General features: G+C 39.3%; 1 protein-coding gene across 1 annotated transcript; it reads right to left on the bottom strand.

Moving 5' to 3' along the window:
- Positions 1-17,333: 17,333 nt before the first annotated feature.
- On the bottom strand, positions 17,334-20,347 carry LOC104586297 (large ribosomal subunit protein eL32z-like). Its single transcript, XM_010243474.2, has 4 exons — positions 20,208-20,347; positions 19,024-19,118; positions 17,801-17,982; positions 17,334-17,647 (listed from the first exon to the last, which is right to left on the bottom strand). Exons 2-4 carry the CDS (start codon positions 19,111-19,113, stop codon positions 17,518-17,520), a joined length of 402 nt encoding a protein of 133 aa, XP_010241776.1. The 5' UTR covers positions 19,114-19,118; positions 20,208-20,347; the 3' UTR covers positions 17,334-17,517.
- Between the last annotated feature and the right edge of the window lie 6,886 nt (positions 20,348-27,233).

Raw genomic sequence — 27,233 nt, 5'->3', positions numbered from 1 at the left:
TCTATGAAGGAGTAGTGATACAAAGAACCATGTATCCAAGAAAGAGCAAACAAAATGAAACAATAAGAAGAATACAACACAAGATTTATATTGAGGTTTAATCAAACCCACCCTATGTTCTCTCCCCAAGTACACCACCTAAGCATTTTCACTATAACCAACTGGACTTTCAAGTGCCAGCTAAACCTTACAACTAGCAAAGCTTTTGGGTGCCAACAAGACTTAAATCGATTAAATTTTTTTGTGTCAACCAAATCTAAATAGTTGGCTTATAGGTGCCAACAACTTAATATGGTGTTCTCTCTTGAACACCCAAATACAACATGTATATCAATATAATCTCAATACAAAAACAAATGCCTCTCAATAGGTTGATATAACAATCACAACCAAAACTACTCAGTATACAAGATAACACAAAGAATTCTAGGCTAGAATTGGGCTTTTCTCACTTTTAGGCTCAAAGGTTTTCTATCTTTTCACCTAAATGAAAACTCAAAAGAAAAAAATCATTCATACATTTTACTCGTGTTTTCTTGCCAAACTCTTTGAATCACACATTATTGCCCTTTCTTTCTCTTTCTCATAGATTTTTATAGGCAAAACAATATAGTTGTTATTTAATCATTAGAGGCTAATAAATCCTTTGTCAGAACACTTTAAAGATGATTTCTAACATGTTTCAAATGTTATCTCAAAGAAGGAGTCATTAGAACTTAAATGGTTTAATAGAAATCATATGGGAAACTTTTCTTAATGTGGTAATTAATTAATAGGCTCTAGTAGTCAACTACATAACTTACCTAGACATTTCTATCACAAGTAATTGACCACTGATTTTGGATAGTCAATTACTAGGTGAAGGATATTCGACTACTCACCATTTGCAACATTCATAGCCTTAAAGACTTTTAATTCTAAAGGTCCAAGAAACATTTTCTTAAGTTTCCAAATTTTTTCTACATTTAAAATCCATGAGTGAATCTAGGAACACTTAAGAACTAGACCTACTTCTTGCACCCGGTTACATCAAGTTCTAAAAAGGAATAAAAACAAATTAAGAGCTTGAAAGTTTTTTTTTTCTTAATAGCTTTCATTTTTCTTGGGGAGTCTCAGTCTATCATTTGAATTAGTTGTACATTCTTGCCTCGTAACAAAAAATGCTTCTTTAACTCCTTAAGATTAATTGATGTGTATTTCATTATAGTTAGACACTTGCTTTTCAAATTATTAATACTCTCAATGACTTTGTTATCATCAAGATACATAAGATCAACAATAATTTCACTCACAATTACCTCTTTTTTATTCATTATATTCAGTAGTTTGTATAATTTCTCTTGTAAAATTTATCCTTCATTAATATCAACCATAAGATTCCTATCTTCATACAAATTGCAAATTTCTCTTTATTTTTCATTGCTAAGCCATGGCATCAAAACCACCATGGTAATCCAAGAAGATTATTGTAGCATCAATTCTAATAGATGTATGTTCATGTTTACCTTCTATTACAATGTTTTAAAGACCTAACAAGGCATGAACCAAAAAGAAAGGTCGATTTGGCCCAATTGAGTTTACCAACAATACAATCCCAAGCAGCTCAATAGGTCAAACCAAAGGATAGAGCAAATGATCATTCAACTAGGGGATCATTCAATGAAAAAACAAATTTAGCAATGGAAATAAAATATGGTCCTCTAGTTTGCATGCATCCCAAGAACACCAAAGGGTCATTCAAACCACCTGAAAAATAGATTTTTGAATGACCGTGTTACAAGGGAAATCAATAGACGTAGAAGGTTGACTTGTGGTAATTTTCGAGATTTGGAGTGTACTTGGTCCAAAAAAAAACAAAAAACAAAAAACAAAAAGGATGTTAGATCTAGAAGTACCATTCATAAATACTTTCATATTTGCAAAATGAAGGTTTACCAATAATGTCTAGAAGAGTCGTTGGGTCTGGAAGCTCACCCTCTCCAATTGACTTCAAACTATGTTTGAAGGTAGACAACACTCATCTACGATGGCTAGAATGAAGAACACCAAGAACAAACGCAAATCTACAAAATTAGGGCATTGTTTACATCAAAATGGGGAAATCATATTTAGGATAGTTATATTAGTTGGGTATTGATGTGGCAAAATTCGGCTGCTCCCTGTTGGAGATGATTTGGCTGCCAGAAATGACAAGAATTGGGGTAACCTGCAAGAGAGGAGTCAGAGATCCCGGGGTGGCTTATCCGACGGGGACACTCTGATGGCTAAGCTAGCACACAGTAGCAGTAGTAGAGAGCTAGAAGATGATAACAGTGAGTTAGAGAGCTAGAGAGCAAAGAATACACACACAAAAAAAAAAAAAACATCCCTTCGTCCCTGGGGGGTGAAGTCTTTATATAATAGAGCCCCCGTGGGTTGGTGGAGCGGTTCCTGGATCCTCATTGTGATAGGATCCGTTTGCGCGTTAGGTGGGTAAAATGCCACCAAGTGGTAAGGTTGCCCGCTCTCGTCTAAACTAGGGAGTGGGTGAGCTAATATAGCCGTTATAAGGTACGATTCCGAAGACGCGAAACATGGTGGTGAGATCCTCAAGGTTGCCATGCAGTGGTCGGTCTGAATGGGAGGTGAACTGCCTGTAAGGTACCAGGCTGTTTGGTGGCGAGCTGACTGGTGGCAAGCTACCTGAGCTCATGCTCTTCAGATCTACCCTGGTATGAATGTCGAAGTGCCTTTGGACCAAGGTGATCCTGGTGTGACCTTGCACCGAGGTATACTTGTCCTGAGGTAGTCTTGACCGAGGTGTTTGTTCTGTATGGGTTCGGTCTATAGTGAACTTGATACCGCTATCCTGGTTGCGATCTGGTACTGAGACGATCTTAGCTCGGGATATCCTTAGTTTGGGGTACCCTTAGTTTGGGGTATCAGGGTACCAAAGGTCACTTTGTAGCGAACTGATCATGTTGAATTGTCGCTTGTGTCAAGTCACGTTCATGTGCCGATCTGATCATGTTGAGTTGTCATGTATGCCGAGTCACGCCCACTTGTCTCCCTATTACGAGGTCGGGCCAAATTCCCCTTCATCAATTGCCCTCCACTCCTCGAGCTAGGGGTCTTGACCTGGTTTGAGGAGTTCATGATGTAACAAGTGGATTTGGCTCAAAGTCCAGGCCGCTCTACAGATAGGTCGCGTGCGGTTCACGCGCAGGCGTCATGCAATCTATCAACTCCGCGAATGCCAAAAAATGCGCTAAACTATTTTTGACCTCGAGGGTCGTGCAACCGGTTTTCTTAGAAGTCGTTAGATTGCTTTGATATCGACTGTTGTTTCTCCGGTACAGTGACTATAAATAGGGGGGACTTGAGACTCATTTTCTTCGCCACAAACTTACTAGCCTTCGATCTGAGGTCGCGCTTAGTTTCTTTAGCTCGGGTTTTTGAGTTCGCCACTTCCTTCCAGTTCGATCGCCCTTCTTTGGTGAGTCTTCCTTGGCCTCTTCTTAGTTCAATTCAGTTTCTTGGCTTTTCCTTTTAGTTCGGTTGTCAATGTCTTCCTTTAGCTTTGATAGCCTTTTAGATGAGGCCGAGGGGGGTACCTCGGCCTGGGTCGATAGCTGAGATGAGGCTATTTCGAGTTTGGGGCAGTCTGGGACCTTCTCGAGGCGCAGTCACCCCGGGATGTGTAGGAGGCTTTGGGCTACCCGGTATCCACTTCTTATCAAGTTCGGGTGCCGGATCACTTTGAACCTTCCATCATGACTATGGACAGGCTTCGGGCCTTAGTTCATCGGTACAACCTCCCAGGCGAGCTCTCTTATAGTCTCCCCGTAGGTAACTTCCCTTGGGAACACGATCATAACGAGATCCTAATTTTTGAAGCACAGCTCGTGACAAGTCTTCGTTTGCCTTTGCACCCCTTGATTATAGAGGTCCTGAAGTTTTTTTATATCACCATAGATCAGTTACACCCGAATTCTATCTGAAATGTAGTATGAATCATTTCCCTTTTTTACGAGTATTGTCTACCCCTCGACCTCGACATTTTTTCTTCCATCTTGTCTATCAAGAAGAACTCTTCTTGTGTCCTCCTCGAGCATAGGCAGACCTACTATTTGTCTCCTCGCTCGGGCTATAAGCTTTTGCATGAACTGCCTAATAGGATCCCGGGTTGGAAACGGAGTTACTTCGTGGTCCGTAATCCTGTGGGGTGGTCATTCCCTACTCATTGGAGAGCTGCCACTCAGGACTCCGGTGTTAGGCTGGACCTGAAGACAAGGGAGACGCTCCAGTCTTGGGCGGAGCTCGGTTTCCACTGTAACGACCACCTTGCCGAAGATAAGCTCATGCAGGCCGGCTTGAGTCCTGGTAGGTCGCCTTCCTAGAGCTGGAGCTTGTCGAACGCGTCTTTGAATAGAATGTCTGCTGAGCTGCTGGAGTCGACCAGGATGCGCTTCACCTCAAAGTCATTGACCCTCATCTTTATAACCACTACATCATCATGGGGGTACTAGACCACTCGTGCATCGTCTTCCGTGAATAATATCGGGTTCGGGCCTAGGTCGCTTCAGCGGATTCTGCTCTTCATGTTCCAATTCATGAACTGAGAACTTTCCTGCGGCCGAGGTGCAGCCCGTGACTATGGATCCGCCAGTGATCGTGTTGATCATCCCATGGATTAGTCTCTCTTCAGGCAACTGTCTCTGCGGTTGCTCGTTGCGTTGACTGTTGGGTTCGAGAGCATCTCTTCTTTGCTCCCCCTGCCGATCTACCTGGTTTTTATTTCTTTTTTGTACAAAATTTTTCAGGTACCCGCGACGGATGAGCTCTTCGATCTCATCGCGGAGTTTTTTATAATCTTCGGTACTATGTCTGTGATCTCTATGAAAATGACAAAATACATTTTTATTTCTAGTGGTCGGGTCTCCCCTCAACTGAGGTGGCCACTTCACAAAAGAGGCGTCCTTGATTGCCATGAGAATTTCCCCTCACTTCGCGTTGAGAGGAGTGTAACTCGTTCTTTCAACCGGGGGAGCTCGGGGATGAAAGTCTGACCTGTTCCCTCCCCTGGTTGGGGACTTGCTTTTCTTCCATTTGTCGCCACCGTTGTTCGAGCTAAGGTCTTCTCTCTTTCTTTTCTCTACCGGGGTTTCAGTCCTTTGGTTCATCTCCTCCTCGGTCCCGATGAACTGATCGGTGAGTTTAAGGAATTCTGTGATGTCTTTAGGTTTGTTTTCCACCACATGCCATTTGAATTACCTGTGTGTGATTCTCTTTTTTGTTGTCACAAGTCTTACGGCGGGGTCTAAGTCCGGGATTAGTAAACAAGTGTCGTTGAAGCGTTTGATGTATCTTCGAATCGACTCTCCTTCTCTTTGGACTATACTGAGAAGGCTTTCTTGTGACCACAAACACTTCTTACTGGTGATGAAGTGCAAGGGGAACAAGTGTACGAGTTGCGCCCAACTTTTAACTGTCCCCGGCGCGAGGTTTCTATACCAAGTGTGAGCTATCCCTTTGAAGGTCGTGGAGAAAACAATGCACATGCAAGCTTCGTCAGCCCCAGCGAGGTGCATCTGGGAATGGAAAGAATCTACGTGATCATTGGAGTCGAAAGACCCATCATACTTATCCAGGGGAGAACCCTGAAGTTCATCGACACCGGGGAGGCCAGGAGCTCGGGGGACAGTGGAGAGGGTACAAAGAGGAGGGGAGCGGTTTCTGTGATTCCCGACCTTACCTCCGCCTTACCTTTAGGCTTCTCAGGTTGGCTAGGTCCCGCGAGCTGGCCTGGATTTACTGCCCGAGGTGCCCTAGCACGTCTCCTTTGCTGTTTCTTGACTGGCTCCGCAGCAATGCTGCTGACCTCCACACTGTCAGATGGTGCCTTGGACGAAAGTGATTCGGACTGCCGACTACTACGGACCGAAATGTCTTGTCTGGAGTCCTCAGCTAGGACCTCGAACTGGTTTCCTACAAGAGTGCCTTCAGGTTGCGAGGGCCGAGGTGGACTGGTTCTGGTGGGTCAAGTATCTCTCAACCTGCTTACTTGTTGGGAGATGGGAGGAACAACTTGTCTTTCCCTACTGCCGCGAGACGAGACCTGGGAGGTCTCTCCCCGGCAAGGACGATTGTTTTGGAGGCGAGGCTTGCTCGGGGTGATCGGACACTGAGGTGGGGTTGGTTGTTGGTTCTTCTGCAGCGGTGGGAACTACTACTGGTACATGTGGTGCAGAACTTGTTGTTGGTACTGCTGGAACTGCTGGACCTGCTGCATTTGGGCTTGAATAGCCCCGCACACAGTATACCAGGTCACTTAGTTGGTTCTGTCCGACTCCAAGGGGAACTATAGAGGGTTCAACGGAGGTCGCACCCACTACAGGGGGAAGTGGGGTGTTCACAGGCTCAGTTGGTTGAGGTATAGTAGATGCTGGAATCCCACCCGCGGGGAGCAGTATGGTGAACTGGCCTATGCAGACAGTAGGGAACTGAGGTTGCCCCCAGAGACGTTTGCTTCGTTGTATTGTCCAGCGTTGCTGAAAGAAGCCATGGGTTTGATTTTGAGCTTGAGGTTTTTGAAATGGAGATAAGAGGCTTTTAGTAACGATTTCCCACAGACGGCGCCAAATGATGTGGTGTAATCCAGCTGCTCCCTGTTGGAGACGATCTGACTGGGAGAATTGGGGTAACCTACAAGATAGGAGTTAGAGATCCCGGGGTGGCTTACCCGGCGGGGACACTCCGATGGCTAAGTTAGTACACAATAGCAGTAGTAGAGAGCTTGAAGATGATAACAGTGAGTTAGAAAGCTAGAGAGCAAAGATTACACCCACAAAAAAAAAAACATCCCTTCGTCCCTAGGGGTGAAGTCTTTATATACTGGAGTCCCCATGGGTTGGTGGAGCGGTTCCTGGATCCTCGCTATGATGGGATCCACTTGCATGTTAGGTGGATAAAATGCCACCAACTGGTAAGGTTGCCCGCTCCCATCTGAATCGGGGAGTGGGTGAGCTAATATAGCCATTACAAGGTACGATCCCGAAGACGCAGAACACGGTGGTGAGATCCTCGGGGTTGCCATACGGTGGATGACCTGAATGGGAGGCGAGCTGCCTGTAAGGTACTGGGTTGCCTGGTGGCGAGCTGACTGGTGGGAAGTTGCCTAAGCTCGTGCTCTTCAGATCTGCCCTGATATGAATGCCGAAGTGCCTTTGGACCGAGGTGATCCTTGTGTGACCTTGCGCCGAGGTATACTTGTCCTAAGGTAGTCTTGACTTAGGTGGTCGTTCTGTCCGGGTTCGATCTGTAGTGAACTTGATACCGCTATCCAGGTCGCGATCTGGTACTGAGACAATCTTAGCTCGGGATATCCTTAGTTCGGGGTATCATGGTACCCGAGGTCGCGTTGTAGCGAACTGATCATGCTGAACTGTCGCTTGTGCCAAGTCATGTCCACGTGCCGATCTGATCATGTTGAGTTGTCACGTATGCCAAGTCACGCCCACGTGTCTCCCTGTTACGAGGTCGGGCCAAATTCCCTTCATCAGGTATAGTGAGGTCCAAATTCACTATAGTTGGAAATAGTGTAGACAACGTCCTCTCTCTCACTCAAACGATACATTCTTCTACCTTGTTTATTCCTTTTATGATTAGTACAAAGTTTTGTATCCAAAAATTGATTCAAAAATGTCCCCTATTTTTTATACAAAATTATCAGGAAAAAAACATTTTTATATGTTACAAATATATTGTAAAAACACATGTGCAAACTCGAAGCAAATTACATAAATGTCTTGGTTCGAGATTTGTATTGCAAATAAATGCAACCTAAGGCTCAATTTGGGAAGAGTGCAAATACAAATATGTATAGTGTGAATATGAGGTTTAGAAATACTGCATACAAGATTTAGCAATGAATATATTTGTATTTATACTCTTTCCAAATAGAGCCTTATTCTGATAATTAAATCTATGCATCCATAGATGTTGACATTGTGGATTAAGCATTAGGTTTCTTACCAAGTACCAATATACCTCAAATTTCTAAGGAATGTCACCATGTAGGTTTCACTGCAAAATAAGTGCTACCAACTCCTTAGATTGCAATCACCACTAAAACCTAGAAATAGGTTACAAGATGAATCTTAAGCTTTAACTAGGTTGGAATTATGTGCACCAATGATTAAAGAATAGATCTGACAAAGATATCACATGTTTAGCGGTGGCAATTGGGTGGGTTAGGTTGGGTTGGGTTGGGTTTGGTTTGGGTTGAGCTTCAATCCAATCCATCTAATCCACCAACCCATTAATGACCCATTATATAAAATTAAATGGATTGTGATGATGCGCAATCCGGTCGGTCCTAGCTTCTAGTCACCTTGCCTTTGACAGAGCTGAAGAGGCCTGAAACAAGAAAGAAAATGGAGACTTCCGGGGAGGAACCCGGTAGGAACACTCCGAAGCTCAAGTTAATGCTCTTGAGAAGGCAAGGAAATTGATGGATTACAAGACCAGAAAGCACAAAATATCACATACCTCCTTCTCTTGGGGAGGAAGGCCTCTTATAGCCACCTGGTGCACTTACTCCCAAATTTCTGCTAAGTCAGGCATAACCACCTCTGTGGGGGAGCAGGTATAACTGCTACTGTCCTCTCGGTCAGGGCCGCCTCTACCATGACCGAGATGGTGGTGGCAGGTGGCCGTTACGGCGTGATTGTCGTCTGTCAGACCCAGATCAGTCAGGCATGTTGTCTCAGAGTACGGATGTCAGATATAGTTTCACAATCGCACGACCTGGAGTCGAGGTGTCGGAGTGGTGCGTGAGATGAAGTCTTGAGCTCGGATGAGCAGATCCTACTGTCCCGAAGTGTTGGCACATGATCCGAACTGGCTCGAGGTGGGCTGGCCCCGGCCTTGCCTCTCGCGGGCTTCGCTGTTACCCTCGGGATCCTTTAGGAAGAGCTCGGGTTTCCTTTTGGGGAGCTCGAGAACTCGGGCCTCTCTTTGGGGAGCTCGGGAGTTCGGGTCTCTTTTCGGGATACGGCCGTGCTAAGTCATCGTGCCGAGCTAGCGTTCCTGCTAGGTCATCTTGTCTTCTTCCACGTGTCGCACAGCCAAGGGGTCGGGCCAAATCTAACTCCATCAATTTTCCCCCACTCCCTATGCCCGGGGTCTTGATCCGGCGTGGGGAGTTTACTGACAGACGGCGCCAAATGATGATGCGCAATCCGGTCGGTCCTAGCTGCCGGTCACCTTGCCTTTGACAGAGCTGAAGATGCCTGAAACAAGGAAGAAAATGGAGACTTCCGGGGAGGAACCCGGTAAGAACACTCCGAAGCTCAAGTTAATGCTCTTGAGAAGGCAAGGAAAATGATGGATTACAAGACCAGAAAGCACAAAATATCACATACCTCCTTCTCTTGGGGGAGGAAGGCCTCTTATAGCCACCTGGTGCACTTACTCCCAAATTTCTGCTAAGTTAGGCATAACCGCCTCTGTGGGGGGACAAGTATAACCGCCACTATCTTCTCTGTCAGGGCCGCCTCTGCCATGACTGAGATGGCGGTGGCAGGTGGCCGTTACGGCATGATTGCCGTATGTCAGACCCAGATCAGTCAGGCGTGTTGTCTCAGAGTACAGATGTCAGATATAGTTTCACAGTCACGCGACCTGGATCTGAGGTGCCGGAGTGGTGTGCGAGATGAAGTCTTGAGCTCGGATGAGCAGATCCTACTGTCCCGAAGTGTTGGCACATGATCCGAACTGGCTCGAGGTGGGCTGGCCCCGGCCTTGCCTCTCGCGGGCTTCGCTGTTACCCTCGGGATCCTTTAGGGAGAGCTCGGGTTTCCTTTTGAGGAGCTCGGGAACTCGGGCCTCTCTTTGGGGAGCTCGGGAGTTCGGGCCTCTTTTCGGGATACGGTCATGCTAAATCATTGTGTCGAGCTGGCGTTCCTGCCAGGTCATCTTGTCTTCTTCCACGTGTCGCACAGCCAAGGGGTCGGGCCAAATCTACCTCCAGCAGATTGGATTCAACCCAAACCCGCTTTAACCCAATCCAACCCGTCCAAACCCATTATTCTTATATTTATGGACTTAAAAAGCAAACTCTCTCTTAACAAATAAGTTGGTAATAGCTTGGTGGTAATTGTACCTACTATTTACAAAAGTGGTGAAGGTTCAAATCACATTACATGCATGTTATTTTTACACAAGCGGCGAAGCCATTTGATTATGTTCGGATTTCGGGTTTGACCAAACCACTTAGGTTCAAACCGGTCAGACCAACTTAAACTATCTAATTGGATTATCTTCGAGCTAATCACATCAAGGGTGGTTGAACCGTTTAGATCTAGATTAGTTCGGTTGGACCAGACCGGACTAGTTCAGTCAATGGTGGATTGACTTGGACTGGACCATATCAGGTTTGTGCACAGGTTTGGGACTGAACCGACTGACCCGAAGTGGGTCAAGGTAAGTAAATCGGGTCGGTCCGGATTCAGGTCGGGTTGTGTGGATATTGATCGGTCAGACAGTCCAGTTCGGGAAAAGTACACGGACATCGAACCATCCCGCCCGAAACCGTTTTGGATTCAAGTCAACCCGGATCGGCTTATACTAGGTCGGGTCAGCCTATGTGAATACTGGTTGGACCGGATGACCTAAACCGAGCAGAGAAAGTGGTACCGAACCATTTCGCCTGGGGTCTATTTCGGATTCGGGTTGAGCCAGATTGGTATATGCTAGATCGGGTCAGACCGTGTTGAATTGGTCCGAAGTCGGATCAAATTGATTTGGATTTATGTTGAGTGAAGTGTGTTGATTCAAGACAAAACTAAACTTAGTCAATAATTAATAGAAAACTAATGCATTAATTATAAATTATTTAATTCAAATGAAGAAAATTAAAAAAAAAAAAACTAAGGAATTAAGACTTATGTCTATAATAGTTAAACCAATGGTTATCCACAACCCAACCCATTTAAATGGGCGAATTGAATGATGGGTTGATCACATAACCGCCAAGTAAATAGGCGGGTTAGGTGAATTAGATACTAGGTGTGTTGATTGGATTCAGTGGATTGGGTGAAAAATTGCCACCCTTACACATGAGTTCTTTGTAATAGTTGGAAAACATTAACCATCTTTTTTTGACATTGTTCTTTCACCATGGTGGTGTTCTTCCCTTCGACAACATAACACTTGTAAACCCTTTTTAGGGTTCTTCATTTAACTATATTCCTTAGTTAACTCAAATGGTTAATGAATATTCCGATTCAATAGAGTAGGTTGGATAACCATTACACCTATTATATTTGCTTTGCTCGTAATGAGAGTATTTTTAACGAAAACATATTTTAATCATTATTACCAAGGTTCAATCCATTTACTCAAATATGATGCTTAATCTATTTTCAAATTGTTGTGTTAGTCAACATACTGACAATTCTTATGCTTTTATTGTGGTAAATTCAGACTTACCTTTTTCAATTATTGCAAGAGGTAAATTACTAAGTTCTAATCTTTAAGAAATGCGCCAAGGAGGTAAAACTAGAGCTGCAAAGTGGGTTATACCACCCGTGAGCCAGCATGGTACGACACAATATGGGCCATGTCACGGCCCAACCCATACCCCAACTCATGTTGGGCTTGGGTTTTGAGGCCCATATCCCAGCATGGCATGACACAACATAAAGTGGGCCATGCTGGCACAGCTCGTAGCCTGGCCCAACACAGCCACTACTATCACACAACACAGCCTGCTTAGCAAGCCAACACAGCATGGCATGAAATCGGCCTACTACAAGTCACATCGACCCGCTTTGAATAAAGCTATTAGGGGACCCCAACGACTAGTTTTTGCTTTCTTTTAGAATGTTTTACATAAATACCCTCTAACAAGTATTAAAAAAGCTAGTTTGAAGGTATTTGTATACTTTGGCTTTGGGGGAGGAAAAATAACAATAATGCCCCAATAGCTATATAACAGTTAATTTGGGGACATTTTGGTAAAGTGATTATTAACTTTATGAAAGATCAAAATACCCTCCCAATAACTATAAAATGACTAGTTTTAAGGGTATTTTGTCCAATTAGTTTAATTCTAATTCTTATAAATACCATGCCCTCCCTCATTCTCATCAATCAATTCTCATACTCTCATACACAGTCATATTCTCTTAATCTCTTACTCCATAGTCCCTAATTTTCAATTTTATTCAAGTTTTAACAAGAAGAAAACTTGCGCAAGTATCTCAAGTTAGCAATTTAGGAGTCTTAGAAGCTTCATCAGTTGAAATCAAGTTGGTACTATAGACTAATGGATCGAGTAAGTTGCAATTAATTTTTATTTTCTTAAGGTTATAATACTACAAATTTTTAAAAAATTCCGGTTACTCTCAAAATCCCTTTCCTAACATGTTCCACTTCAAGGATGTCCTGACTACACCGTTATGGGTGCTAGTGGTTTTGATGTTTCTCCTTTATATTTCTTAATTGCAATATTAGATCCTAGGATTAGAAAAAATGGTTTAGATGTTTTACTTGAATCTTATTAATTATGAAAATATGGAAAGTGAAATTGGAACAAAAATGATGAAGCTAATAATTTATTATTTGAAATGCATAGTGTATATAAATCTCAATTATTAGGACATAGGAGAACTTGTACACCCTTACAGTTGTCACTTCATCATCAAGTTCATTTACTTAATTTTCATTTCTATTTACAAGGTAATTGTAGTAATTTAACAGATTCTCTTAGCTCTAAGGAGTTAAGTAATTTTGATATTTTAACCTAGTGGAAAGAACATGGTAAAAATTATCCAATGCTTGTTGCTATAGCATGTGATCTACTAACTGCTTTGGTGTTTATAGTTCCACCGGAGTCTTGTTTCAATGTAGATAATAAGGTACTAGACAACAAGAGAAGTTTATGAACAATGAATGCCTAGAGATGTGTATATGCTTGAAGGGTTGGCTGGCTGTTGAAAATATATTGCAAGACTAAGGAGAGCGTGACACTTCAACTGATGGTTCACTAGAAGCAAATGATACAAATCAAGATCAAGGAGATGGGGGAAGTGGAACTTGAAGTTAATGAAGTCAATATTTTTTTGTAAAGTACTTAATAGTTGTACAACATTTTTAAAACTATCGTAAATTTGGTTTTTAATTTTATCTAAAAGTAATTTGTGATTTTTTCAATACCATTGTAGGTTTTATTTTTAATTTATTATATTATTCTTTTTACTTTATTCCAATTCCATTGTATTTTTTTTCAATTTATTTTTTACTTTCTATGCATTAAATTCAAATGAAATAAAATTTTTAATTTTTTTTAATTTGTTATCTATTTTGTATTTTATTAAGTATTTTTTGTTAAATTTTTATTTTTCCCAAAATTTGTCATTTTCACTTAGCAAAAAAATGAAAAAAATAATGACAAAATAAAAAAAAAAACATGGCTCAGCTCGACCCAAACCCACATCCCAATATAGCACAAGCGGCTCGCAAAAGTGGGTTGTGTTGGTCCAGTACAGCCCACATTACACCTCTAGGCAGAACTAATGGCTGTCTATATATCAAGGCTTATTGAAGGCCAGAAGACAGTGGTTACATCATTCGTACAGTCCCTTGCAGCCTTGCATTGGGAATATCTCCCCCATGAAAAGAAAACATATAAGATACAAGTATGGAGATATTCCGAATGCAAGACTGCAAGGGACACTTGTGAGCACTGAAGCCGATCTTTGAATGCCAAGGAGCTTTGTTGGAATTATCTCATGATATGTTCGGCTTCCATGTTTGTTTTACAAAGTTTACTAGGAGAATCCACTCTTCAGTGGACTTGTTTACACCTTTTGTTCAAAATGAAGCATTTACTTGTTCTTTTTGAGCCTATTGTTTTTTGTTTTTGTTTTCTTATTTTTTATACAATTGGAAATTCAATACTTATGAGGGAGTTCCCTCCCAATGGCATCAAGAAGAATGAAATTGGTAAATCCCACGGCTTGGCTCAAAAGACTTATCATGTTCATGACCTTTATTCGTCAACTAATTAACTACACTATTACGCTATATATGAGTGTCATTGTATGAGATAATAACTGAGATGCTTTAAGCAACAGTGAGACAATCTTCTAGCAAATACCTCTTAGACACCCCCTATAAGGGCGTTTTACTCCAGAATTGTAGGGGAGGTGTTTTACTCCAGAATTGGATTAAACCCCAAAACACCCCCTATAAGGGCGTATTGAAAAATCCCTTATCGATCAATATGGTTTGATATGTATCAAAATTTCAAACCTTGAAAAACCGTTGGCCCTTTACCCATAGCCAAATAGCCATATTAAAACTTTTTACCAATTTAAAAAACAAGGAAATACAGAAACGAAGCTTTAGATAAAAAACCGGTTGGCAAAGAGACTTCCCAATTCACCCAACTTATGTTTAGCAACAGCTCAATTCAATGCTTTGTTGTTTTTTTGTTATATGTAAATATGAAGTGTACCATCTCATACTTTATGATGGCCCAAAAGGCAAAACCTTTCCGACAATCTTTTTTGGTTTTTAATTCTCCAAAACAAATTAAAAAAAAAAACTTTAGGGTAAAAGACTTAAACCTCCGTTTATATTTATTGTAATTACTGAAATCTCCCTTCTATTTTTAAGAAGGATTAAGTCCTCTTTTCATTGGCTGATGTCATCGGACAAACACCTCCCCTACTTTTTAAGATCCGTTTGGCCATTGATAAACGTATTTGGAAAATTTTTAGAAGAAATCCAACTTTGCCCCTTGTTTTAGACCAAACCTCAATCGTAATCTGGTAGTCACTTCCAACTCTGACAGACACTCTTCACGGCTATAGTTTTGGAATTGGAAGAACAGAGAAGCGAGAAGGAAGTTAGAATGAGAGAAGATGATTTACAGAAAATGGAGCCTTATTACTGGCCCAGTATCCCATCTGTTCTAATCTACTAGTCTCTTCCGACTCTGACAGACACTCTTCACGGTTATGATTTGGAAGAGTAAGAGCAGAAAAGCAGCGAGAAGGAAGTTGGAATGAGAGAAGATGATTTACAGAAACAGTCTTCCTACTGGCCCAGTATCCATATTGGATTCCATCGTAGCCGTAACGAACTACCTCTTTGTCGATAACGATCCATTCATCAAGAGAGATCATCATCATCCACATAGACAAATGGGAGCCGGACCAGAAAAATCGGGAATCGGTCCGTTTTTCCCTAAAATCATTTTTTTTTAAACCATTGATTTTGGTCAGCAAACCACTGAATCGGCTGGTTAATTGTTCGAACTATTCGAATGGTTTTAACCATTTTTCAATATTTTTTACATTTTTTATTTTTTTTATCAAAATGGGCCAGCCGTTCAAATCAAACGATCAGATCGTTCAAACTAGTAATCAGACTCTTGACCGGTTCGATCACCGATTCGGTTTTAAAAACCATGGGGAGGACAATGGTTATGCCTTAAACCCTTAGTGACTTTTATCTTGTATGTGTACAGACAGCCGTGGTTTTGCAAACTTATTTTCAATTGCAGTTCAAAACATATGATTTGATAAAGTTGAAATTTCTGTACCTAAGCCTTCGCTGAGTCCTCCATGGATTGTGTTCTAAATCCTGACTGATTAGCCTTCACATCTGAAATGGAAAATGCTTTTTCTTCGGTTCTTTCAAAAATATAAATATGGTAGTCTCTTAGCATCCAACCAAATCGATACGAGTTTCAGCCGTATTGTATCGGCACTTAGAAACGACCAAAACTCTATTTTTTTTTAGTTTTTTTTTTTTTTGAAATTTGGTTTTTTGGAAAGCTTATAACCTGTTTTTTATTATTAAAAAAAATTGGGGGTCCGATCGTTTTCAAAAGATACAATACGTATCGGGCGTATCGTATCAATACTTTGAACCTTACATCCAACATCTCCTCTTTCGTTCTTTTCCCTTCAATGAAAGGAGAGGTTATTAAACCATTCCACCTCATTTTTTCCATATGTTACAGTTTAGTGGTTTTATTTCAAAACATAAAAAAAATAATAATAATAATAAAGGGTAAAAACATCTTTTTAATTGATTGAGAAATTGTTTAAAACTCACCATGAGTTTTCAACATCTCTTAAACTCACCACAAATTTTCAAAATGTCTAAAAGTCACCTTCCCTTAGTGCACCATTAATGCTTCTTAACAAAGGTGTCCATGTCAGCATAAATAACAATTTTCATGACCAAATTACCCTTGAACGGTGAGTTAGAGGAAAATGGTCATTTTTACTTTTCAATTTTCTTGTTTTTTTTTTTTGCATTTTTAGTGTTTTGTTATAATTTCCAATGTTTTTTTATAATTTCTGTTTTTTTACATTTTTTTTATTTTCTACAATATATAAATTTTCCTGTATTTTTTGTTATTTAAGTTCAATACATGTGTTTTTCTATAATTTTTTGTGTTTTTCTACAATTTTTATTTTCTGATTTTGTTTTTCAATTTCTATAGTTTCTATAATTTGAAAATAATTTTTTATTTTGTTTGTAATTTCTATAATTTTTATATTTCCTGTACTTTCTATGTTTTTATGTATTTTATATTTGAAAATATTTTTTTAAACTTTTTCCTTTTTACATCTCTAAATATTAAAATGATAATAATCAACACCCGTTAATTTATTTTGTATATATTTTATATTTTCTATAAAGGTTAAAATGGTAATATATTAACATTGTCAACATGGTGAGCAAGGTTCAAAGTATCGACACGTATCGGCCAGTATTGACCAATACCTATCATTCCAGAACCCCAGTGGGTGTATCGGGGGTCTAACCAGTTCAGAGGGTAGAGGAACCCTAAACCAGCCCCCCTGAACCGGTTTCAAGAAAAAAAAAGTAAAAAAATAGTATCAATTTGCCCAATACGCATATCGATATTTTGAACCTTAATGGTGAGTTTTAAACATTTTGAAAAGTTGTGGTGAGTTCAAGAAAAATGCTGAAAACTCCTGGTGAGTTTTAGACAATTTTCCTAATTGATTCTATTAAACCTAGGGAGGGTTTAAGTCCTATCATTAAACTTGGGGGAGGTGTAAAGTATTTATCAACAACCTCAGGGAGGTTTAAACGTTTAAGTCTTATTTCTGCTTCAGCCTGCACCAACGAACATCAACATGTCATTCATCATGTCACATCTCACAAGACCTCAAGAATCTCTATAGCTGCATAGCCTGCACCAGCAAATTCCTTCAAGACCTCATAGAGCGTCGTCATCTTCATTCAACATGTCATTCATCATGTCATGAAAGGGAGGACAACAGGAACCAACATGGAAATTGGAAAAATGTAAATGCCAAACTCTTTCAACTGGCTAACTCAAACAAGTACCAGTGTCGCTCAGTTGTAAGGTCAATAACAAATTCAAAACAAAATTCCCTACTGATCCAAGTGATGTCTGCAGTAAATGTCACATTTAAATTTGATACATTTCAGCAATGACAAAAAAACAGAAAAAATGATCTACTCATCCTCCTGGCTGCGCAACCTAGCCAATTTGTTGGTAACAACGATGTCAAGCTGTGCAGCACGCTCAACAATCTCCTTCCTCTTACGGGTGGAAACATCATGGGCGATCTCAGCACAGTAGGTCCTGAAAATCCATTACCAACAAATTATATGAAAACATTCTTGAATGGCAATTGGCAAATGACTTCTAAATGTGCTTCTGTAGTATTCAAGAGAACTTTTTCTGTTCCTATTTTATATCTTATTTTTCGTAGGGGGCGGGGGAAAGGAGAAGCACCTGTTGTGCATCATCAACAATTCCAGCTCCTTGACATTGTGCACTACAAATTTCTTAAAACCATTGGGAAGATAGTGGCGAGTCTTTTTGTCTGAGCCATAACCAATGTTGGGCATCAAAGTGCATCCTTTGAACTTCCTCCTCACACGAGAATCTATACCCTTGGGCCTACGCCAGTTAGGCTGTAAAAAATAATACATCCCACACCACAATATATGATTAGAACTCCAAATAAACTCCCAAATGTAAAAAGAAATAAAAGTATAAAAAAGCAGGACATGGGAGAAGCAAAACCAAAAGGCCAAGCAAGATGGCAATCTTGCAGAATATCCAGAATGATTGATTGAGAGACAAAATTCTGCGATTACCATGGACATATTCTATATGAACTAAAGGAATATAAGCGATGAGTTGCGTTTTTACTTGAAATGCATATTGATTCAATCAACTGACTACTACCTTTAAAATCAAATATACTTAAAACTTATCACAGCACAGGCAAATAACAAATAGAACAAGTTTGCAAAATTCACAAACCCTGGCCATCTTAGGACAATATTAACAGCGTTATACTATAAGACCCCAAAGTATAAGGAGAATAAGATAGCTAATGAAACTCTGAAGCTGGATGCAAGTCTTTTACCCATACATGAAAATGAAGTTGACATTCAAAGATGAAGGTGAAAATTGGAAAAGAAAGTACTCAAAAATTGTTCCAAGTAGAAAAAAAAAACAAAAAAAAACAAGTAATCTTATCTTACACAAGTCAAAAAGAAAAAAGGAAACTAAAAGCCAACAGTTAGCCCTAAGGATCCTTTATTCAACTTGAATAAAAGATTGTTGAAAGTTTCTCAACTTTCCTAGCATTCCAATGATTTAAAGTATCAATACACAAAGGTGTATCAGTACTTTAAACAATGTGCTTTTTTTGTTTTTTATGTAATTCTTCTAGATACTTTTATATTATTTAATAAATGAAATAAAGGGTTTCCTGAAAACACCTTTAAACAGGTGTATCAGAACCCTCACAATACGATACAATACGCCCTTGTACCGAAACTTTGAACCTTGAGTATTCCTCATAAAAGGAAAACTCATTAACCCATCTATATATTGAACATACACCTACCAAGGATGATATAGAGAAACATGATTTGTTACCATTAAAAGAAATAAAGACAGTAATAAAGATGTTGAGAAGAGCAACTAAGAAAATAATGTACCTTCACAGAAATCTTCCTGTCACTCTGGGGCCTCTTGAACTTCTTGACACGCTTCTTTACTATCTTCTTACTGAGCAATGGAACAGCCATAGTTTCTACAAAACAAAACCGCCAATAAGAAAATATAATTTAATTAGTACAATTACAGCACAAACACATGCAAAAGGCATTTTAGAACAAATAAAAAAGGATCCCAAAACTTACCTATTTTACTGTTTAGAACAGAACACAGTAGATGTAAGAAAAGCATAAAATAGCACACAACTAGTCATGTCCTAAACAGTGCATTTCTTATATTTACTTTATAGCTAATACAATGAGTGTTAAATACTTGTATTGCTTGTGTTTCCTTCCTTTCTTGTCATACCCATATGGATAATCTGTGATTCTGTGATAGTTATGCAAAGATTTATACTTCTCAAACATATCAAACATTTAATTGTTTTATCCTTCTCCTGTGAACGCATATGACTTGTCACATGCATCAACACAGCTTCGTTGTTTTCTACATATATAACCGATGCAAACAGGCTCAAGGCTAATCTATGAACTGTGATAGCGCTGCAAACATGCACCAACAGAATATAAGGAGCATAAATATTTGCAAAGCTATCACAGATTACCCATGTAGATTTGTCAAACGCACCAACACAGTCTCGTTGTTTTCTATAAACAGACTCATGACCTCAAACAAGAAACGATTAATCTGGCATTGTTCGCAAATCCCTTAACATTTACCCACAAGACATTACAGGGTCAACCCCACACACACGAACGCACGCACAACACACAGATCAATATCGTAAAAGACAATGTTCATCAGATTCAATCTCAATGCTTACTATATCAGGAATAAAGCTAAAAGAAAAGAAAACACCACCTATTATTGAAAAACAGAGCTACTAATCGGTGAGATGGAGAAAATAAAGCTACCAATTACTGAAAAATGGAGTGATTCTGAAGCAGATAATTAGAGGAAACAGAATAAATTATAAACAGACCATAATTAGACATAGACTCATTTTACGTGATTATGATCTGATAGAATAAAGAATCGCAAAAACCGAAAACTCGCAAAACAATTCATGCAACGAAAACAAAATTAAGCACTTCATGAGCAATAAACAGAGAAGAGATTTTGATTTACAGATCAGAAAATAGGGAAGTAGAGAGACGAGACTCACAGTTTAGGGTTCCGCCAATTAAGAGCTTCTTCGGTCCTGCTAAGCTCTAAACCCTAATCTCGTAGAGAAAGAAGCTCGTACAGCGAGGGTTATCTCTTTTGAACGGAAGAGAATCGATCGGGTGTACTTTGAATCACCGTATTACAATAGTTTGCACTCTCCTTATGTTCTGATTGGTGAAAGCTCGGAATCTTGGGTTATAAGACAAGCATCAAACGGTATAATGACTAAACTAGCCACGTGTCACGTTTGAATGACATCAAGAATCTGAATTACCATGATTTAAGACTGCAACTTGAGCGGTCCTATCGACGTGATCTGACTGGACTCTTGCATGGGTTCGGATTAGCTATTTGGAAATAATGCAAATGGAGTGTTTAAATCCCGGTTGGGTAAATTTGTATTTTATTTCACTTTTGCCTGTATTTGGCAACATTACATTTATGCATTGAGAAATTATAAATCAATGCATATTTATTAATATGTAAAAGTACATAATAAAAAAGAAGTAAATTTGCATTCAAATAGGATTTTGATAAAAAAAAATCATATGTTTTATTGGAATTCATGTTTGTATCCATTACGGCTAAAAGTTTGTTTGGTAAGAAGGTAAATTTGTCAGTGCAAAACTAACTCAATTTTGCAATTTATGTGCATGTTTGTTTGAGGTGTTCTTTTACACCTTAAATAAGCGAAAAACTCCACTTACAGTGAGTTTTACATCGAGAATCGATGGAAAGTTCCCACCGATGAAGTCAATGTAAAACTCCATCTTCTCGATAATCGGTGTAAAAAGTGATGCTCGCACCTCCTCTCAGCCACTGCAACGGTCGATTAAGGTGTTTCCACCATTTTTTTCCGATATGAGGAGCAGATCTAAGGAATGACAACTAATTGCTCGCACCTCCTCTCAGCCACTACAATGGTCAATTAAGGCATTTCCACCATTTTTTCCGATCTTAGAAGCGGATTTGAGGAATGACAACTCACTGCTCTCACCTCGTCTCAGCCACTATAATGGTCGATTAGGGTGTTTCCACCATTTTTTCCGATCTGAGGAATGACAATTCACTGCTCACATCTCCTCTCAGCCATTACAACGATCGAATAGGGTGTTTCCATCATTTTTTCCAATCCGAGGAGCGGATCTAAGGAACGACAACTCATTGCTCACACCTCCTCTCAGTGATGACACAAGTATGACTCTTCCACCATTTTTTCCAATATGAGGAACAGATGCCTCATATCTGCACCATTTCTCTGATCTAGTTACATGGTTTCATTTCTCACCATCCTTCAATCTCATAATGGTGTTTTCTCACATATTTTTTGGTTTTAGTTGTTTTATATTTTTTCCAGTTCTCATCTCCACCAAGCTAAATTTGCTTGTACTCACACCTCATCTTAACCACCAAGAGCTCCCATTGTTCAAGCTCGATGTTTCACCATTGCAACGTTCAAGCTTATTGTCTTCACCACTACAAGGGTAACCAGCATTCAAAATATTTTCATTGAATTTTACATCTTGACAACCAAACGTGATCGGTGTAAATTTTCAAAAGCAAGCGGTCCCAATTTCCATCAACCACTAAACCGGTTCACATTTTCCATGGGTGTAAAATTTGAATTTACACCTCAAACAAACACAACCTATATATGAACTGTTTTACACTACATATTTGCAATTCACACTTATTTGCATTGTTTTGGCAATAGTTGTTTTCTCATCAAAAGTCAAAACAATTTGGTTGTGCTTGATACTACCACACAAAAATTTGATTTTTTTAATAATAAAAAAATAGAAGACACATGCTTTGCACATGCGTATATGCATAAATGGTATGCATATAATTTTCTTAGCAGAGACCCATGCGATGCACGAGATTTATAAAGGAAAAGTGAAATAATCAAAACTTATAACTAAAGAAGGAATGCAATGATGTTTAAAATAATTAAATCTTTATTTTAATAATTTGGTACAAAAATGATTTAGTAATTTAATCATTTAGATTAATTATATTAATAATTTTTAATAAAAATAATAACATATTGTTAATTGCTTAATAAAATAAAAAATTCCAAATTAGTACCTATACATTAAGGGTAGTCTCAGTTAGTACCTGAATTTCAAAGTGTGCCACTGCAAATCTGCAATACCTAAACTCTTAAAAACTTTCAATTTAGGGGGTGTTCTATAGTGTGGATGAGAAATTGGTGGGTGTGGATTGGTCCACACCACACCCTGTGAAAGGGACCAATCCACACCACACCACAGTCCATGAATGTTCTGAATTGTGGATAGATTGTGTGGACCGGACCAGTCCACACCTACGGTGACGTTCTATAGGTGTGGTGTGGATTGGTCCGCACCATACTTTTTTATTCCATGTATCTCATATACATTTCATGGGAATTCTACACAGTCAATTATAAATGTCTAATTTTTTCATTTTATATGGTAAATAAATTGAAAACATGCATCAATATGTAAACAATAATTGCATTTTTTAATAATTAAAAATTTAATATTTAAATAATGAAAAAAGAGTTGAGAAGGAGAACCGTCGGATTTGTGCTAGAATTAACATTAAAAATTATTATTTTATTGATAAATATTAAAAATTTAAAATTTAAAAATTATTAAAAGATTAAATAAAATGAGAGTAATTGGACCAATGTAATGCTGATGCGTTACACTGAAACCTTTCCACAAACTATCCACACCATAATGTGGACCATCCACGAGAAAATACTATGGACGATAAATTGGGGTGTGGCTTGTCCCTATCCATGTTATTTTGTTGATAGGGGTCGTCCACACATAGCAAAACACCATATTTGACCATGGATGGGACCGTTTTCCGTCCATGATATATACACACTACTGAACACCACCTTAGTCCCTGTTATTAAAGTTCGTCAATTAGTTTTGAATATCAAAACTACCCTTTGAAAGAAGACACTATTTATTGTCTTCTACCTTTAAGACTGAAGACCAAAACAATTTTATTCACTACAGGAAATCATTGAATTCAGCTACTTCAACTATTATCAAACAACCCTCGACGACGATATCAATACTAATTTTAGCATTAGAAAATGAGAAGAAAAATTACCAATTTACCAGAAATAAAACAAGGAAAATAAAAATATAGAGAAAAGATCAAAGCCACAAATCAAAGGTAACCAACTAGTATTGTTGTTAATTGTTACAAGGATCATGAAACTGAAGAAAAACAAACCAGACAAAAGCCAATTAAAAGAAAAGAAGTTACTCATGACAAGATCTAGAAAGGTGCGTCAAATACAAAAAATGAAACCAAAAAAAAAAACACCTAAACCAAACTCATGGTGGTGATTAAAAAATTGATGGTAGTCTTTGAGAAATCTGAAACCACCATTATATTATCTCTCACAGCTTGTCACTGATTCCAAGGATGGTAACCTTGCCTCCACAATGAACATGTCTTCCCCTAAAAACCCATTCGAAGGGTTTTTGTGTTCATTAGATGTAATGAAATTGGAAAAACCTTGGATGGAGGGATGAGTATTTTTTTGGGTAAATTTCTTAAAATACCCTTATAGTTTAGTTAATTGACTAACTCCACCCCTACTGTTTGACTATTGTCTTAAAGTACCTACTATTTTGGACAATTGACTAACACCTCTCTTACCGTCAAGTCTCCGGCAGGAGCCATTCACATGTGACATCACATGTTTAATTATTCATCATATAATACCAAAACTATCCTTCGATGGTCAAAAATGCCATTTACGGTTTAAACTAGGGCACCATTAGAGTACTGCCAGACGAACCAGGTTTAAAGTACAGGTTCTACCAGCCACAGGTTCTCCCATACCAGACAAACATGAAGTAGTGGTTATCAACCAACCGAATAAATTTGAAGGAGGAAGAAAGTGGAAAGAGGAAGGAGGAAGGAAGAAGGAGGAAGGAGGAGGGGGGAGGGGGGAAAGAGGAAAGAAGAAAGGACGAAGGGAAGAAGGAAGAAAGGAGGAAGGGAAGGGGAATGAATAGGTAATGCATGACGACCACCTCCCAGAAATGCTCCATGACCACCTCCCACCTCTCACCCGCACACCCACACTGCCCAAACCACCCCTATCCGTAGCTGCACGCCCAGCACACCCCCTGCACATTTAGCGCCTCTAAAACAATGTTTTAACGCCATTACAGTATAAATAGTTCACTAGCACCTTTTAAATTTGTAAAACAGGGCAAAACAATGTTTTTTCCCATAAAAAATTAAAAAAAAAGAAAAAAGAAGAAGAGGAAGAAAGAGGGAGAAAGGAAGTTGCTACCGCCGCTGGTTCGAGTTGTAGTGGCGGCGGCGGTGGTTGCGCATCCTCAGAACAGTAGCAGCAATGGATGTGAATCAGATTTCCGATGTTCTTTTGCTTGGGTTTGGACTTGAGTGGCGATGAGAGCCAAGAAGGGAGTTGCAACGGTAACCCACGCAGTCAATGGTGTTCATTCTCCACTCAGATTCAAACTGAGTTCTCCACTCAGTCAAGATGATGTTAAAGTGATGAACAAAAATGTAATTTCTAATTTGGCGTGTTTATTGAAATAGGGGCAAAAGTGATATTTCACTTCCCCGTAAGGATTTAACGATGCGGATAATTGTCCAAAGCAATAGGGATACTTTAAGTCAATAGTCAAATAGTAGGGGTGGAGTTAGTCAATTAACTAAACCATAAGAGTACTTTAAGAAATTTACCCTTTTTTCTCTTTTGCCAAACGGTATAGATTTAAATCATAAATGGATGATAAGTAAACAGGGGCTTTTGGAAAATCCATGGGCTTTGCATGGACCTTGGTGTTAGGTTGTGCCATTTTGTCAATTTATAAAGGACACCTGAATCGTGATGCTAATTGCTAGATCAACCTTAATGGGAATTTGAAGCACTTGCTGGTATTGAATATTGATTTTCATGAATTTAAATCTGTTGCGACCACAACCGCAATGAAGCAAAAGTAGCACTCCTGTCAAGTGTTAACCCTAACCTCTGAATTTTGAGATAGACACACAAATAAACATTCAGATAGAGCTTTTCAGCCAACATAGAAACAAAATCAAGGATTTGCCTCTGGGAAGAGCTCAATCCTCCATTTGTAGTTTCCTACTGTGAATACTTTGAAAGAATGAACTAGGTCCTTCAACTCAAAAAACTTGGTGATCTTCCAAGTATGGGTATAAGAAGCAGGCTCACGTATCAACGAGAAACACTCACATTTTCTGCACTCCTTTCTCTGTAAATGAGCACTTCTAACCAAACACATAGACATGCATCATCGAAATCCCCAAACCTTTTGGATTGTATCTGTAACAAGAGAATCAGAGGGTATCCTTTGTTGTAAAAGAAGAGAAAAAAAGTGAGGTTGTATACTATCTACATCTTAAAAAAAAATCATTTTTTTTTATAATTTGTCTTATTTTTTATTCTCCAAATTTACACATGAAACTTGTGTCAAAAAATTTCTAGCACACCCAATGGGACCGCTCTTTATTCTCATCCCTCAGGTTGACACATCCACTTTTGTAAGTGGTTTGGATACATGGCTCCAAAGAAAACTATTTCAAATTTCTCTAGCAACTAAAAAAATTGCCATTTATAGCTTAAGTTCATATGGTTCAAGTGTGCTTACTGCTTTCTACACAACTTAAGGGGGTCCTTCAAAAGCTGAAATACCAAAATAGGGCCTTCAAGGCTACCAACAGTAAATGATGCTACTAAGGAATGGGTAGCTCCGAGGAAAGAATTTATCTTGATGACTCAACATGAGCATCCAAGCAAAGGAGCGCGCATGCCGAATGAAAAATCTAATACTATTTCTTGGTTAAATTCCTATCTCGACTCCCCTAAGATAGGGGGTTCAATAATATCCAAACACCTTCTTACACTTAGTGGCACTCATCATAATGATAGGACCTGCTATGGTGGAAGAGAAAGCTGTTGAAATGAAAGCTACTATTACCAAATTAAAAAAAGATTGTAGAAGAGAAGGATCTTCGAATTGCTTTTTTTATAAACTAAATAGAGAAAATTCAAACAATGGCATCTAGTTAAGGGGCTTCACACCCATCGAGAACCCCACAAGTGAACCCTCCTCGAGAGGAATTGTTGGAATGCATACCAATGTACAGGATGTGTGGCATGCTTAGGTTGCTACTCTCACAATAAAACAACTCCAGAACATGAAAACTAACATGATAAATTCTTAATATGAAAATCTCCCACAATCATCTTCGATGTATACCAAGCCATACACTAAGCACATCGATCATATGCCTATGTCATTAGGGTGCCAAACATCGAAGTTTCAACAACTTGATGGGAAAGGCCAAGAAACATGTTGCACATTTCGTAGGGACTACATGTACCATTGCTAAAACCTTTAGCAATTCGATGGTAAAGCAATTCATAGGATTTCTATGAGGAAATGCATTTGACTGGTACACCAACCTCCCCTTTAGGTCCATTCATAATTTGGAAGAGTTAAAAAAAGAGTTCTTGGATTACTTTTATAATACTTAGCGTACTGTAAGCATGTATATACTTGGTGGATTTATGATCCTTATGCGTTGTAGGAAGAATTAATTGAGAGGACCCCAACCCACCTCGCCATCTTCATTGCGTTCTCCTTCCTCAAATTCCTAGCTAACACCTCAATTTAACAGAAAAATTCTGCTTAAAATCCTGGTTTCAGCTTTTGGAACATTCTCCTAATCTGTCCTCTTGCTTCCTTTAGGTACTCCTTTTGGCATTCTCTATTGATGTCTTCAGCTTCTACATGTCATAATTCTAATTACCCCACCTTGATATCGTTGGCATGGTCACAGATTTATATAGGAATGATATATTCCATAGTTATGAGGTTCTTGTGATTTGATAGACTAAAGCATGTAGGCAACAATGTTAGTATGTAGAAGCCCAACAAAACCAGGCAGATAGAGAGATGCCCAGATCGATTGGACTTAGAAGCATTTCAAAGGGCATAATTAA

Source organism: Nelumbo nucifera, chromosome 1 (genome assembly GCF_055504915.1).
Source record: "Nelumbo nucifera cultivar China Antique chromosome 1, China Antique-T2T, whole genome shotgun sequence".
Classification (NCBI taxonomy): domain Eukaryota; kingdom Viridiplantae; phylum Streptophyta; class Magnoliopsida; order Proteales; family Nelumbonaceae; genus Nelumbo; species Nelumbo nucifera.
The sequence above is the reverse complement of the archived record's forward strand: the minus strand, read 5'-3'. Positions and strand labels throughout refer to the sequence as shown.